The sequence below is a fragment of the Gadus morhua genome, chromosome 19, assembly GCF_902167405.1.
Source record: "Gadus morhua chromosome 19, gadMor3.0, whole genome shotgun sequence".
Classification (NCBI taxonomy): Eukaryota; Metazoa; Chordata; class Actinopteri; order Gadiformes; family Gadidae; genus Gadus; species Gadus morhua.
Window position 1 is genome coordinate 3,554,592 of NC_044066.1, and position 13,402 is coordinate 3,567,993.

A 13,402-nucleotide genomic window follows, 5' to 3' on the forward strand; every position below is an offset into this window, starting at 1 on the left:
TTTGAACATTGTAGTACATTCTGTAATGTTCATCACGGCCTTGGAAATCTGAATAATATCAATAACTAATATACTCTATAATTAACATCCTGTTGGACTCTGATGTCAACAGATAATAGACTTGAATGAATATAATGAATAAATTAAGCCTTAGACCATAACATCACGGGGCAGGAACGCAGAGTGGCGCGGGTGTTTGTGGTTCTGGGTTCCGTCCCGATGCCCCTCGATGCCCCTGCCTGCTCCTAAACACGGACCTCAGGTCACCACGAGTCACTGTGACGACAGCGTCTCCATATTGACTCGTGTTCTACTGAACCGAGACCGACTGAGCCAAACCTCCGCCCCCTCGTCCCAGGCCCTCTGCAGTCGGGGACGAGCGCCTCTTCATACTTGTAGCACGCTCTCATACTTTTCAACAACTTCCCTTGGGATTAAATTGCCACTTTGGAAGGGCCCCTGAAAGTGGGGACGCCAGAGGCAGGCGATCTGTAGCAGCCTGCTACAGAACGCCTGCGTCTCACCTCCACCTCCCAACGCCCGGTGGAACCAGAAGGCAGAGGTTCAGACCGCGTGTGGATAATAATGAGTTTGTTAACTACGGATAACTCTGTGGGAGCCGAGGGGGAGAGGAGAGGTTCGCGCTAAGTCGGCCCCTCCTGGGACCCCGCGCTCTGATAATCCCGGCCGGCGGTATTAAAGGGCTGTCAGGAGGAACGGCGGCCATCTCCTTAATGATCCAGCGTGTACCAGCGTCGGGGCTTAGCGAGGCTTAAGGTTACTAACGGCTGTAAACGCGCTGATCTGGGGCTCGCACTCAACGTGTTGGTGTTTTGACGGGTTAAGAGAGAACCACAGAAGGTAAACACACATAAATACTCCATGCTGTCGTTTTGTTGACTCTCTGACACCAAAGTGTGAGTTTTGTTGCAGAGTTTCGTACTTATTGGATCCAATCAACAAACCGCACGTACCCCAGCCTCATTAGGGGCTGGTCGGGTTCAATCAATCCAGAATGTAAATGTTTGAATTATGAATGATTAATTAAAAGAGCGAGCGACCCAGCAGCCCGGGTTCTGCGGTTCTTTTTCAGTGTTTTGAGGAACTCCTCTCCCTAACGTTACGTATTGATCGCTCATCACTTATGCAGCGAATCCACCCTAGGATCTGCTTCTCTTAACTCCTTTCATCATCGGCTTGGAGAGACTTTGGAATCGAACAGAGAGCCCCCTGCATCCCCTAATGACCCCCACCCAGACCCAGACACCCCACCTAGACCCAAAGACCCCCACCAAGACGCAAAGACCCCCACCAAGACCAGAAGACCCCCACCAAGACCCAAAGACCCCCACCACCCCTGGGGGGGAAAAGACCCGTACATTACAACGTCGGCAGATCCAAACGTACAAATCGAAATCCAAGAACAGAGATATACTGAGAGGAGGTCGGTGTGGACAGTGTTTCTGTTCCCAGAGGTAACACTGGACGGGTGCTGGGTGGGGTTAGGGAGGTGGAGGTGAGGGTGGGGGTGTAGGGAGGTGGAGGTGTAGGGAGGTGGTGGTGGGGGTGTAGCAGATGTTTAACGTCAAGGCAGACATTGGAACACAGGCAGGGGGTCTCTCCACATTCCACATCTGGATCAATGCGGTCAATATGTTGACCAGCAAAAACCAGTGTATTAAAGACACACACAGGGGGGGGGGGGACAGCGACCAGGAGGGGAGGAGAGGGGGGAGAGGAGGAACACAGCAACCAAGAGGGGCGGGGAAGAGAGACGGAGGGGTGAGGGGGGAGGGGAGAGAGACAGAGGGGGGAGGGGAGGAGAGAGACGGAGGGGGGGAGAGAGATGGAGGGGGGAGGGCAGGAGAGAGACGGAGGGGGGAGAGAGACGGAGGGGGGGAGGGGATCAGGCAGAAGTCAAAGGGAGGTAATAACAGAAGGAAGGACAGAGAGAACGAGGGAGAGGTGAAGTGGGAGAGACAGCTTTAATAAAGAGGCAACACAACAATTGCATGAAGAACTAATGAAAATAAATGCTGTGGTCTGGGAGACAGAGGGGGAGGGGGTGGTCATTAGGAGGACAAAGACTGCCTCTAGCCTCACCACAGCTCATATCATACAGCGTCGATAAGGACTGTACACACACTATGCTTAATATATGTAAATATTCATAGAACAAGCCACAGCAGAAGGAAAGGACATGAATCATGTTTGTTTTCACATATCTTTATTGACAGTCAACAAGTTTCAACACAAGAGAATTAATCACAGCACATGATGTATATAGTATATATCTATATATTCTTTAAAGTATATATCTTTTTTTTGTCACAGGGTCATATTTACATGCAACAAATCATTCTGTGGATAAACACATAAGCACACACACATCTTCCTGTCTGTCTGTATGCCCAATCTCTGATCCTTTCACCTCCCTCTCTTTAGTTGAGAAGGTAAACAAGATGTTATGATCTCCACTCTCATCCATTCAGACCGGTTTGTGTGTGTGTGTGTGTGTGTGTGTGTGTGTGTATGTGTGTGCGTGTGTCTGTGTCTGTGTCTGCACAATTCTAAATCCCAGCTGACAACCTGGTAAATAAAATGGAGGTGTGAAAAGCTTCGACACGCTTCAGTTTATAGGTGTGTAGCGTGTGAGTGGCTCAGAGGAGAGGAGACAGGATGGAGGAGACAGGAAGGGGGAGACATGAAGGAGGAGATAGGGGAGGAGATAGAGAGAGTGAGGAGGAGACAGAGGAGGGATTTGGGAGGAGGAGCAGGAGAGATGGGAGCAGGCAGGCAGCAAAGGACAAGAGGCAGGAGGAGAACTGAAGGTCGGAATGAGAAAAGAGTGAAGAGAATAGAAGAAGAGGCCGATTGATAGCCATCTTCATTAGCAGGCTAAGGTATGTACCCCGCCTGGTTCCCATAGCGACGGACCAGCACCTGAATCTACCGTCAAGGCATCACACGGTGTGGTGATGATTACACCACACGCGAGCCTACCATTCTGGGTGTATATAAAAACACACACACACAGACACATACATCTGATTATACGTTTTATATGAGGGAAATGTGTAATATACAAGAGACTTGGGAATAGGGCGCATTAACTTTTGGGATTTGAAAACACACACTCACACGCACACACACTGTTGCACAAACACTGGGGGAAACCCTTCGAAAGGGGAACGTTGATACCATCAACCACAACAGCAATACACAACGACAACACACATCACAAAGCGCCCCACAAGGGCTGGGCCCCGGTGGGGCCGCGCCCTATTGGTGGGTTCAGATCACATGACCTCCTGGCTCCTCCTCCGGGGGCTGAGGCCAGGGCGGTGAAACCAACCACCCTTAAATAGGAATGCATGAAACAAACACAACAACAACAACAACAATGTAAACAGGTGTGTTTGGGTCCACCGCCACGGTAACCGAGCAACAAAAAACATTATCTACAGCCAATCCAGAAGCACGAAGAACAAACTATCAGATTCAAGCAGTAAAAGAACCCTTCATTGGCCAGCGGTCATGAACCTAACCAACTCAGTGTAGCGGGGTGGTGGTTCAAATCCAGACGGCCTTGGAGCAAATATTTTCCAAAATGATCTAATATTGGTGATAATAAAGTAAACAAAATGTTGTATCGCCAAACATACCCCTTCAAAGGTTTACATTTTCTGACTAAACGCTTTGAGAGTTGAAAGGTTTGTATAGTTCACAACTATCTGGTGTTTCTACTAAATAATACGTACATTTTATCTTAATCTTTATCTTACCACTAAAGCGTAGTATTCTAGTATGTACAGACATTATATCTTCAGATTCACTTTAACACTAAACGCTTCAGACCAAAGACCCCTCACGGCCCCCTAGTACGTTAGACCCTCAATAGACCTCCCAGAAACCCCCCCAGCTCGGGGCCAGACGGGGAGCGGCCCGAGCAGGAAGTGTGGAGGGCAGGAAGTTGCGCGGGCAGGAAGTGGCGCGAGCAGGGGGCAATCAGACCATGAAGCGGTGCTCCTTGCCGTCGTGGGCCATGAGGATGACGTTGCGGTTGGAGGTCCAGATGAGGCGGGCCAGCTTGAGGTGGTTCTGGGAGCCGGGCGAGGCGGGCTGCACCGGGGGCACCTGGTAGGTCTTGATGCAGCGCAGCTGGGGGGCCGAGTTCAGCATGCCGATGCTGCCCAGCAGACTGGTGTTCATCTGGAGCAGGGGGGGTACTGGTTAGACTGGGTGTACTGGTGTTCATCTGGAGCAGGGGGGGTACTGGTTAGACTGGGTGTACTGGTGTTCATTTGGAGATCAGGGATTATACTGGGTAATAATGTGGATTGATGTTCATTTTGAGATTAAATATTATACTGAGATAAAACCTTTATTAATACTGGACTAAAACCTTTATTATAAGTGCTGATTTAGAAGTTCGGAATACTACATTGGAAAATGACTTATTCTAATTTTGTTATTTTATAAATTGCTTATATTACTATACTACTGATACAGCCTATGGATCAGTGTGTGGACCACACAGTGTGTGTGTGTGTGTGTGTGTGAGTAGAGAGGATAGACACTGACTGACTGCGTGTGTGCGTGCGTGTGTGTACGTGCGTGTGTGACAGACTCAGTGTCTGCCAGCTCGTTACCACTGCAGCCGTCCAGCCGGCGGTGGTTTATACTTACAGTAAATACCATTAGTGAGTCTGTGTCTGTGTGTGTCTGTGTGTGGGTGTGTGTGTGTGCGTGTATCTATGTGAGTGTGTGTGTTTCTTTTCGGTCTGTGTGAGTGATGGATGAAACAGAGATAGACGGAGATAAACTGATTGAGAAAGTGTGAGTGTGTGTCTATGTGTGTGTGTGTGTGTGTGTGTGTGTGTGTGTGTGTTTACCATTAATCAGTTTACCAGTAGGTAGACCCTTATTAAATCTAGTCTCCTGCCAGAGTGGTTGACTAGCATTATTATTGACACATCAGCCTGTGATTGGTGGAGTGTTGTGACGTCGTACTGTAGGCTCCCCTCCTCAGCGGGAGGAGTTACTGTACGCTCACACCAACAGCTATAAAGCGTTTCGAGCGATAAACGCCCATTCACTTTCTATTAGCCATGCGCGATAAAGCAAAAGGAGCGATAGCTTTAAAACTGTAAAGCTCCAAATAAGAGTTGAAAACAGCTCAACTCTTTGCAAATGAGCTAGTAGCGTTTCGGCTGTAAATGACCGCCAGCCAATCGGAATGTAGATATCTCTCGCCGGCGTGGGTCCAAGTAAACATACGCACAAGAGCGATATGAGCTGTACACATTTTTGTCCGCGCCGCGTTTTGAGCTATTCGGCGATTTTGCATCGTTTACAGCTTTTGGTGTGAACGTAGTTCACGTAGTTACAGATCCACACCACAGGTGTCCCTGAGGAAGGCACCTCACCCTCCCCGCCCCACAAGCTGCCTGTTACCGTGCAGGGTTTACAGCTCTGTGTGTGTGTGACTGTGTGTGTGTGTGTAGGAATGGTTAATGTTAGGAAATGATTGCATCAATAACTGGATAAACAAGCGTTATATAAATGAAGTGCATTTACCATTACTCTGTGTGTGTGTGTGTGTGTGTCTGAATTGTGTGTGTGCGTGTTTTTATACATTGTGTGCGTGTGTGTGTGTGTGTGTTTGTTTGTCTACATTATGTGTGTGTGTGGTGTGTGTTTGTCTACATTATGTGTGTGTATGTGTCTACATTACTCGTTTGTATGCGTGCGTGTGTGCGCGCGCGCGCGTGCGTGTGCGTGTGCGTGTGTGTGTGTGTGTGTGCGTCTACATTGCGTTTGTGTGCGTTGGTTACCTGCCAGAAGGAGATATGGCTTTCTAGGTTGGAGTAGGTTGCTAGGTAACGGCCATCAGGAGCGAATGACACCGCAGTGATTGGACCCTTATGAGCATGGATGTTCTAGAAAGAGGAGACACACACACACACAGAGTTAGGCATCATATTTATCAAGGCTGTTATGTGCTGGTATGGGTAGAAACACACCTACCCACCTACACACCCACCAACACAAACACACACACACAGTGGGGGTAATTCCATCAGACGCTGGTCCTGACAGATGTTTCTGCACCTTGCTCTGTGTGTAACGCAATAACACCTCACACAAGATGGGCAATAGAGGACCCCCCTAACACACACACACACACACACACACACACACACACACACACACACACACACACACACACACACACACACACACACACACACACACACACACACACACACACACACACACATCCTCTCTCCGTCTGGATGATGTGAGAATGACGTTCCTGGATAATTTAAGAATGTTTATGTTCGTACAACCTCACAACAACATTTATAAAACACAGAATATAATTAATCCGACTTTCTATTTCACTCCATCACTGTCTCCCCCTGTCTGTGTGTCTGTGTGTCTGTGTGTCTGTGTGTCTGTGTGTCTGTCTGTCTGTCTGTCTGTCTGTCTGTCTGTCTGTCTGTGTCTCTGTGTGTGTGTGTGTGTATGTGTGTCTGTGTCTGTGTCTGTGTCTGTGTGTGTGTGTGTGTGTGTGTGCGTGCGTGCCCGTGTCTCCTGGTGATAGACTGGTGATCATCAGCCCGTCACAGCTCTCAGTACATGTCCTAACAGTGGGAGTGAGGTCCCGGCTCCGCCCTGTGTGGCCCTCGGCCCCCCTCTGACTGGATGGCCCTCAGACTGCTTGAGCAGGGTGACCCCCAGACAGACCTGCCTGCTCCCCTTGACCCCACCCCTCCACACCAGCCTGGGTTATACACTCCTGGTTACTAGGGCGACCAGCGGGGCTGGAGTTCTGCCTCATCATCCCAGGGCCCTCACTGCCCCCGGGGCCTCAGGTGTGGGGAGGGTACCTGGCACTTCCCGGTCCTGACGTCGTACAGCGCCACGGAGCCCTGGCGTGCCCCCACTGCGATGCGGTGGCTTCGGTCACAGTAGCCCACCATGTAGAACCTACGAACACACACACACTCCTTTGAATACATACACAACATCATTATGAATAGAACACGACCAGAGGATACAGACGGAGAGAGCGGCCGTAAGACAGAGAGCGAGGGAGATGTCTTACTTGCAGATAGCAGGGAAGCATTCCTGCAGTCCTTTCTTCTTGACCAGTGAACCCTCAATGCAATACATGATGATGTCCATCACCTAGAGAGGAGAGGGGGGGGGGGGGAGAGGGGAGGAGAAGGAGGAGGAGGAGAGAAGGAGGAGAGATGGGGAGCGAGGAGAGGAAGAGAGGATAGAGAAGAAGAGAAGGAGGGAGGAGAGGATAACAGGAGGAGAGATGGGCAGAGAGGAGAGGAGAGGACAGAACTTGGTATGATATCAGATATGAGTCTATAAATATACGATACAGAATGATATATCAGATAGAATAACCTATATTCTATACCTCCACCAGTAGATCCACTACGTCTCCAGGCATCTTCTCTATGAGTATGTCGATCACCCTGAGGATCTCGGTCTTGGCCCGGGCCAGGGTGCTGGTGTGGACGTTCTGCTGGGACTGGGAGTTGGCCTGGGCAGCATTGAACCTGTGGACCTGAGACACACAGCGGTTAGACTGAGCCACACAGCGCCGGTCACCACCTCACAGCCATCTGGCTGCTGAACGCTGGAGGAGTGTGGGGGAGCCCAAGGGGAACTCTGCCTTCAGGTCCCCCACACTCCTCTAGGGTTCAGTACCAAGATGGCTCATAGTTATATACACAACATACACAAGATCAGAACACATAGAAACACTGTGGGTCCCACTGTGGGTTCTTCATGTGCAATGTGTTGGTATGAGTGAGGCAGGGGCTGTAGGTAGAAAGTCGATTGAGCTAGAGACCGGTGATAGAGATAGACAGGGGATGTAGATAGACAGCTGTTGTAGAGAGAGACAGGTGATGGAGGTAGAGACACGTGATGTAGATAGACAGGTGACGTAGATGGACAGGTGATGTAGATAGAGAAGGTGATGGAGGTAGAGACACGTGATGTAGATAGACAGGTGATGTAGATAGACAGGTGACGTAGATAGACAGGTGATGTAGATAGACAGGTGATATAGATAGACAGGTGATGTAGACAGAGACAGGTGATGTAGATAGACAGGTGATGTAGGTGGAGAGGTGATGTAGATAGACAGGTGATGTAGGTAGACAGGTGATGGAGAAAGAGACAGGTGACGTAGATAGACAGGTGATCTAGGTAGACAGGTGATGCAGATAGACAGGTGATCTAAGTAGACAGGTGATGTAGATAGACAGGTGATGTAGATAGAGACAGGTGATGAGGATAGACAGGTGATGGAGAAAGAGACAGGTGATGTAGATAGACAGGTGATGGGGATAGGGACAGGTTATGTAGATCGAGAAAGGTGATGTAGATAGACAGGTGATGGAGGTAGACAGGTGATGATGTAGAGACAGGTGATGTGTTAGAGACAGTTGATGAGGTAGAGACAGGTGATGGGGTAGAGACAGGTGATGAGGTAGAGACAGGTGTTGTGTTAGAGACAGTTGATGAGGTAGAGACAGGTGATGGGGATAGATACAGGTGATGATGTAGAGACAGGTGATGGGGTAGAGACAGGTGATGAGGTAGAGACAGGTGATGGGGTAGAGACAGGTGATGTGTTAGAGACAGTTGATGAGGTAGAGACAGGTGATGTGTTAGAGACAGTTGATTGGCTCGTTGGTTCTTACCTCTCTAGCGATGGTGGTGATGAAGGCAGGTGGCCGAGCCGTAGCGATGAGAGAGAGAGCGTGGCGGGACGAGCGAGCAGAGTCCGCCGGAGGGTTGAGAGGGAGACCCATGGTGACGCTGGAGAGAGAGAGAGAGAGAGAGAGAGAGAGAGAGAGAGAGAGAGAGAGAGAGAGAGAGAGAGAGAGAGAGAGAGAGAGAGAGAGAGAGAGAGAGAGAGAGAGAGAGAGAGAGAGAGAGAGAGAGAGAGAGAAAGAGAGAGATAAAAGAGAGAGATAAAAGAGAGATAATAAAGCCACATAGTGTGTGTGTGTGTGTGTGTGTGTGTGTGTGTGTCTTTAAGAGAATAGCGTGCCGGTGCGTGATTATAAGTAGCCCAATAGAGCGGGAAAAAACGCTAAATCTGGCAACATTGCTGTACGTCCTCACGCTCCAGTGTCAACGTAAATCAATGAGACCAACTGAAAACGAAGCCGGTATGAAACTAAAACTGTGATTCTGAAGAAAGTGTAAATGATATCGAAATTCCGTTTGGATATTATTGAAGGTACAAGTGTGTCGATTTGTTAAATGGGTTGAACGTAGGTAAAGGGTTGAAAATGTATTTAGTTACGTCTTAAACATTTGAAGTACAAGAGTACACTGCAGCTCAGCTCCTGGAGTACAATCCCTTTCTCCTCCATGTCTCCTCCTCCGGACTGCCGCCGAAGCTTCAGCGGCAGTCCGGCAGCTCCGGCGGTGCCGCCGGCAGGGAAAGGGATTGTACTCCCGGAGCTTAGCTGCAGGGCTGCCGCCGAGTTCCCCCCCGCCTGAGCTGCTCGTCCGCTGGTCCACAAAATCTTAGCGATGCTCTGATTGGAGGGGAGTGGAAAAGTGGGAGGTAATAATCAACTGTGCCCCCTTCCTACGTAGGAGGGGGCGCCGAAACCGACTCGCTCGTTTGGTAACTGTAGGCGGGGTACTCACAGAAATTAATATCTCACTCAAAAAATCATGTACAGACTTTTTTCAAAGTTTATATGCGTTTGGGAGCACCAGAGACCCAAAAACAACACCCCAAATCCCAGGAAAAGGGTTGTTTTCATATATGTCCCCCTTAAGAAGAACAATGTAGTTAGTTAGTTGAGCGCTGCATGCAGCACTCAACTAACTAACTACACAGAAAGACACAGATGTGCTGACAAACAGCCAACCTCTCTCTCTGTCTGTCTGTTAGCTTCCATGCAGCACACTGTGGCTGAAACGGGCAGCACGACTGCATTCACAACATCACACACACACGCAGACACTCCCACAACCGCACACAGACACACAGGATTGGAGTATTGATTTTGGTGGGAGTCAAGGCTAGAAAATCTATTAGTTCATTCACATGGTGAGACGCAACAACATATAGTATTATTGTGTGTGTGTGTGTGTGTGTGTGTGTGAGTGTGTGTGTGTGGACATCAGGGTTTAGATGATGTTCAATCGGTGAAGAGCTGAACACGCGCATCCCATGCACACACAAACACACACAGACACACACACACACCATAACACCACTACTACAAACCCAGTGATCATGACTAGTGACTATCAAACCCTTTTATAAGCTGAACCTAAGTCCTTTGTTGTAGCAGGCCACAGCGTCTGTTCCTGTAGGTGCGAGCCACACATCGTGACATCACTGTGACACCGTCCAATCAGATCAGAGAAGGGCTTCACATCAGCGTCAGTGTAACCATGCGCGTGTGTACTGTTTCCTACTTGGCCAGTTGTTTCTCAGCATCGGCGCAGAGCTCCAGCAGGCCCATGAGCACCGCCGACACGTCCATATATGGCTCCCACACGGTGAAGCCACGGCCAATCAGATCGATGGCTGTGCGGCGGATGGTGCTGTGGGGAGGCAGCTTGGGGCTGGGGGGCTGGAGCAGCAGGAAGGTCAGCGCCTTACCTGGTGGACAGGAGAACCACAGTGGAACATTATCTATTACTGGTGTTGTACTGGACTATAGAACCACAGTAGAACATTATCTATTACTGGTGTTGTACTGGACTATAGAACCACAGTAGAACATTATCTATTACTGGTATTGGACTGGACTATAGAACCACAGTAGAACATTATCTATTACTGGTGTTGTACTAGACTATAGAACCACAGTAGAACATTATCTATTACTGGTGTTGTACTGGTCTATAGAACCACAGTAGAACATTATCTATTACTGGTATTGGACTGGACTATAGAACCACAGTAGAACATTATCTATTACTGGTGTTGTACTGGACTATAGAACCACAGTAGAACATTATCTATTACTGGTATTGTACTAGACTATAGAACCACAGTAGAACATTATCTATTACTGGTATTGTACTGGACTATAGAACCACAGTAGAACATTATCTATTACTGGTGTTGTACTGGACTACAGAACCACAGTAGAACATTATCCATTACTGGTATTGTACTGGACTATCTGACCTGGTAGACAATAGAATCACAGTAGAAACATGATCTTTTACTGGTATTATCATTATTCTCATGGACTATCTTAGCTGGGATAACTCTATGAATTCAATATAAACAATATCTATAATTGCTCTTCTGATATTTATGTTCCACTGGCTGATGTGGAAAACGATGGTCTCAACATCTGACCATCCATGATTAATATTCTACTTCTAGGGACGAGTCACTTGGATACCAAAGACGATTATGGGATGTTTTCTATTAAACACAAGGGTTTTACACACGTAGAATCTCCCTTCAAATGGTGAATTGAAAATAGTTAAGAGAGAGAGAGAGAGAGAGAGAAATACAGTAAGAGAGAGGGGCAGAGAGAGCTGGGGAGAGTGATGCATTTGTCATAGACCGTTTCAGTCCCCAACGCTAACCATGTAACATACTAATCTAGGATAAGCCTGCCATAACGCTATGATAAGAACATCTTTTATCAACAACTCTCATTGTCTGGCTCTTTAGCGACGGGCCTAATGCAGCAGCTAATGACATTAGCACTGATGTCCATCTCTCAGTCTTGATCGCCTACAACAACCTAGCATGACAATGCTAACGTGGTTAGCGCTCTATCTGTCACAGCCTGTACATTACAACGGTCTGACCCCATGATGCTAACACAGTTAGCATTCCTGCTATAGCCATATCTCTCTCCCTTCGTAGTCCCGTCTTTAGGCAGTGTGTGTGTGTGTGTGTGTGTGTGTGTGTGTGTGTGTGTGTGTGTGTGTGTGTGTGTAAACCAATAAGAGATGATGTTTTGCCATTTAAGGCGGGCTGATGATAAAATGCCGGCAGACTCTGCTGATGAGATTAGCGCGGTGTGTCTGGAGCGGGCGGGACCTCGCGGAGGACCTAAAGGAGGACTACATGACCACAGATGAACTATGAATAGGAGAACTAGCTGGGATTGGGAGTCTGGGACAGAAACAACATTATAGACCATCGGGCCATTAGCGATCTCCCTACAGGAAGAAGAAAGGTCAACACTGACCAATGCGCTGAGCACCTAAACAAAGGTTTAGCAGACGATGATAACGCCAGACTGGGAGGGACTCAGGCTACAGCTGCTACCCATCACACCACATCCATGTCCCATTACTATATTGTTATTGTGACTAGATGGTTGGATATAGATAGATGGATTAATAAGGCTGAGATGGTGAGGTGTGTGTGCGTGTTTGGTTAGCCATGTTTCTAAATAGCATAAGTCAGGATCATTTAGTTTCCCATGGTTTTGCCAATATCCCTTATTGAACACACATTGGATACGTGCGTGTGCGCTTGCGTGCGTGCGTGTGTGAGGCTGTCAGGTTGATGAATGCCGGAGGGCTTTCTCATCGCTCATAAAATTCCTGGTACATGTTCACACTCGCTAGGCTCTCTTGTTTGTTTGGTGTGTTTAATGTGACACAATCTAACAGGTTGACCCCTGACCCCAGAGGATATTATACTACAACAGAGCCACGTCTCAGACTATAATATATATATATATAAAATTATATATCTCTATTGGAGATGAGAGAGCGAGAGAGAGCCGAGAGAGAGCGAGAGAGAGAGAGAGAGAGAGAGAAGATGGAGAGAGAGGCGGATCAATACAAATTCCTATCTGACCACACTCGCTAAAGGTTAGGGGCGTCAGAGGGTTCGAGTCTCATCACCCCCAGCGACCATAACGGTTCCATTGTCGACGTTCCAAGCATCAAACACTGCACTAGCCACGCTGAGAACGATGGAAGTATAGCCAGCTGAAGATCGACAGTCTCTTCTCTTGCTGTTTTTCCCAGACTGGCCCGTGATTGGCTGGGTCTAGCCGTTCCCCCAGCAGGAAGCTCTATATCTCAGTGCTGACATGTTTGTTTAAAGGCCGGTTCCTAATGAACACATTACTATTGACTAAGCATCAGTCGCCCCTAATGACTCTGTAGTTAAGGCACTGAACACTCAACACACTCACACCCAGAGAGACGCTGGGGCAGCTGAGACCGGGAGGAAGGAAGGAAGGAGGGAAGACAGGAAGGAAGGAAGAGAGGAAGAAAGGAGGGAAGGAAGGAGGGAAGGAAGGAAGGAAGGAAGGAAGGAAGGAAGGAAGGAAGGAAGGGGGGAAGACAGGAAGGAGGGAAGGAAGGAAGGGGGGAAGACAGGAAGGAAGGACGAGAGGAA

The 13,402-nt window shown here is 48.4% G+C and overlaps 1 protein-coding gene across 5 annotated transcripts in view; it reads right to left on the minus strand.

Moving 5' to 3' along the window:
• Positions 1-2,205: 2,205 nt before the first annotated feature.
• The window catches only part of wdr7 (WD repeat domain 7), a 68,514-nt gene continuing 57,317 nt past the window's right edge, over positions 2,206-13,402 (minus strand). For 3 of the 5 annotated variants that reach the window (XM_030341434.1, XM_030341433.1, XM_030341432.1), the window contains 7 exons: positions 10,486-10,672; positions 8,739-8,856; positions 7,442-7,591; positions 7,115-7,197; positions 6,897-6,996; positions 5,838-5,942; positions 2,206-4,258 (listed from right to left, as the gene is read on the minus strand). In XM_030341434.1, the coding sequence (XP_030197294.1) occupies positions 3,887-4,258; positions 5,838-5,942; positions 6,897-6,996; positions 7,115-7,197; positions 7,442-7,591; positions 8,739-8,856; positions 10,486-10,672 (1,115 nt within the window). In that variant the 3' untranslated portion in view covers positions 2,206-3,886. The remainder of the gene's footprint in view (positions 4,259-5,837; positions 5,943-6,896; positions 6,997-7,114; positions 7,198-7,441; positions 7,592-8,738; positions 8,857-10,485; positions 10,673-13,402) is intronic. The other 2 variants (XM_030341436.1, XM_030341435.1) reach the window with 1 other exon arrangement.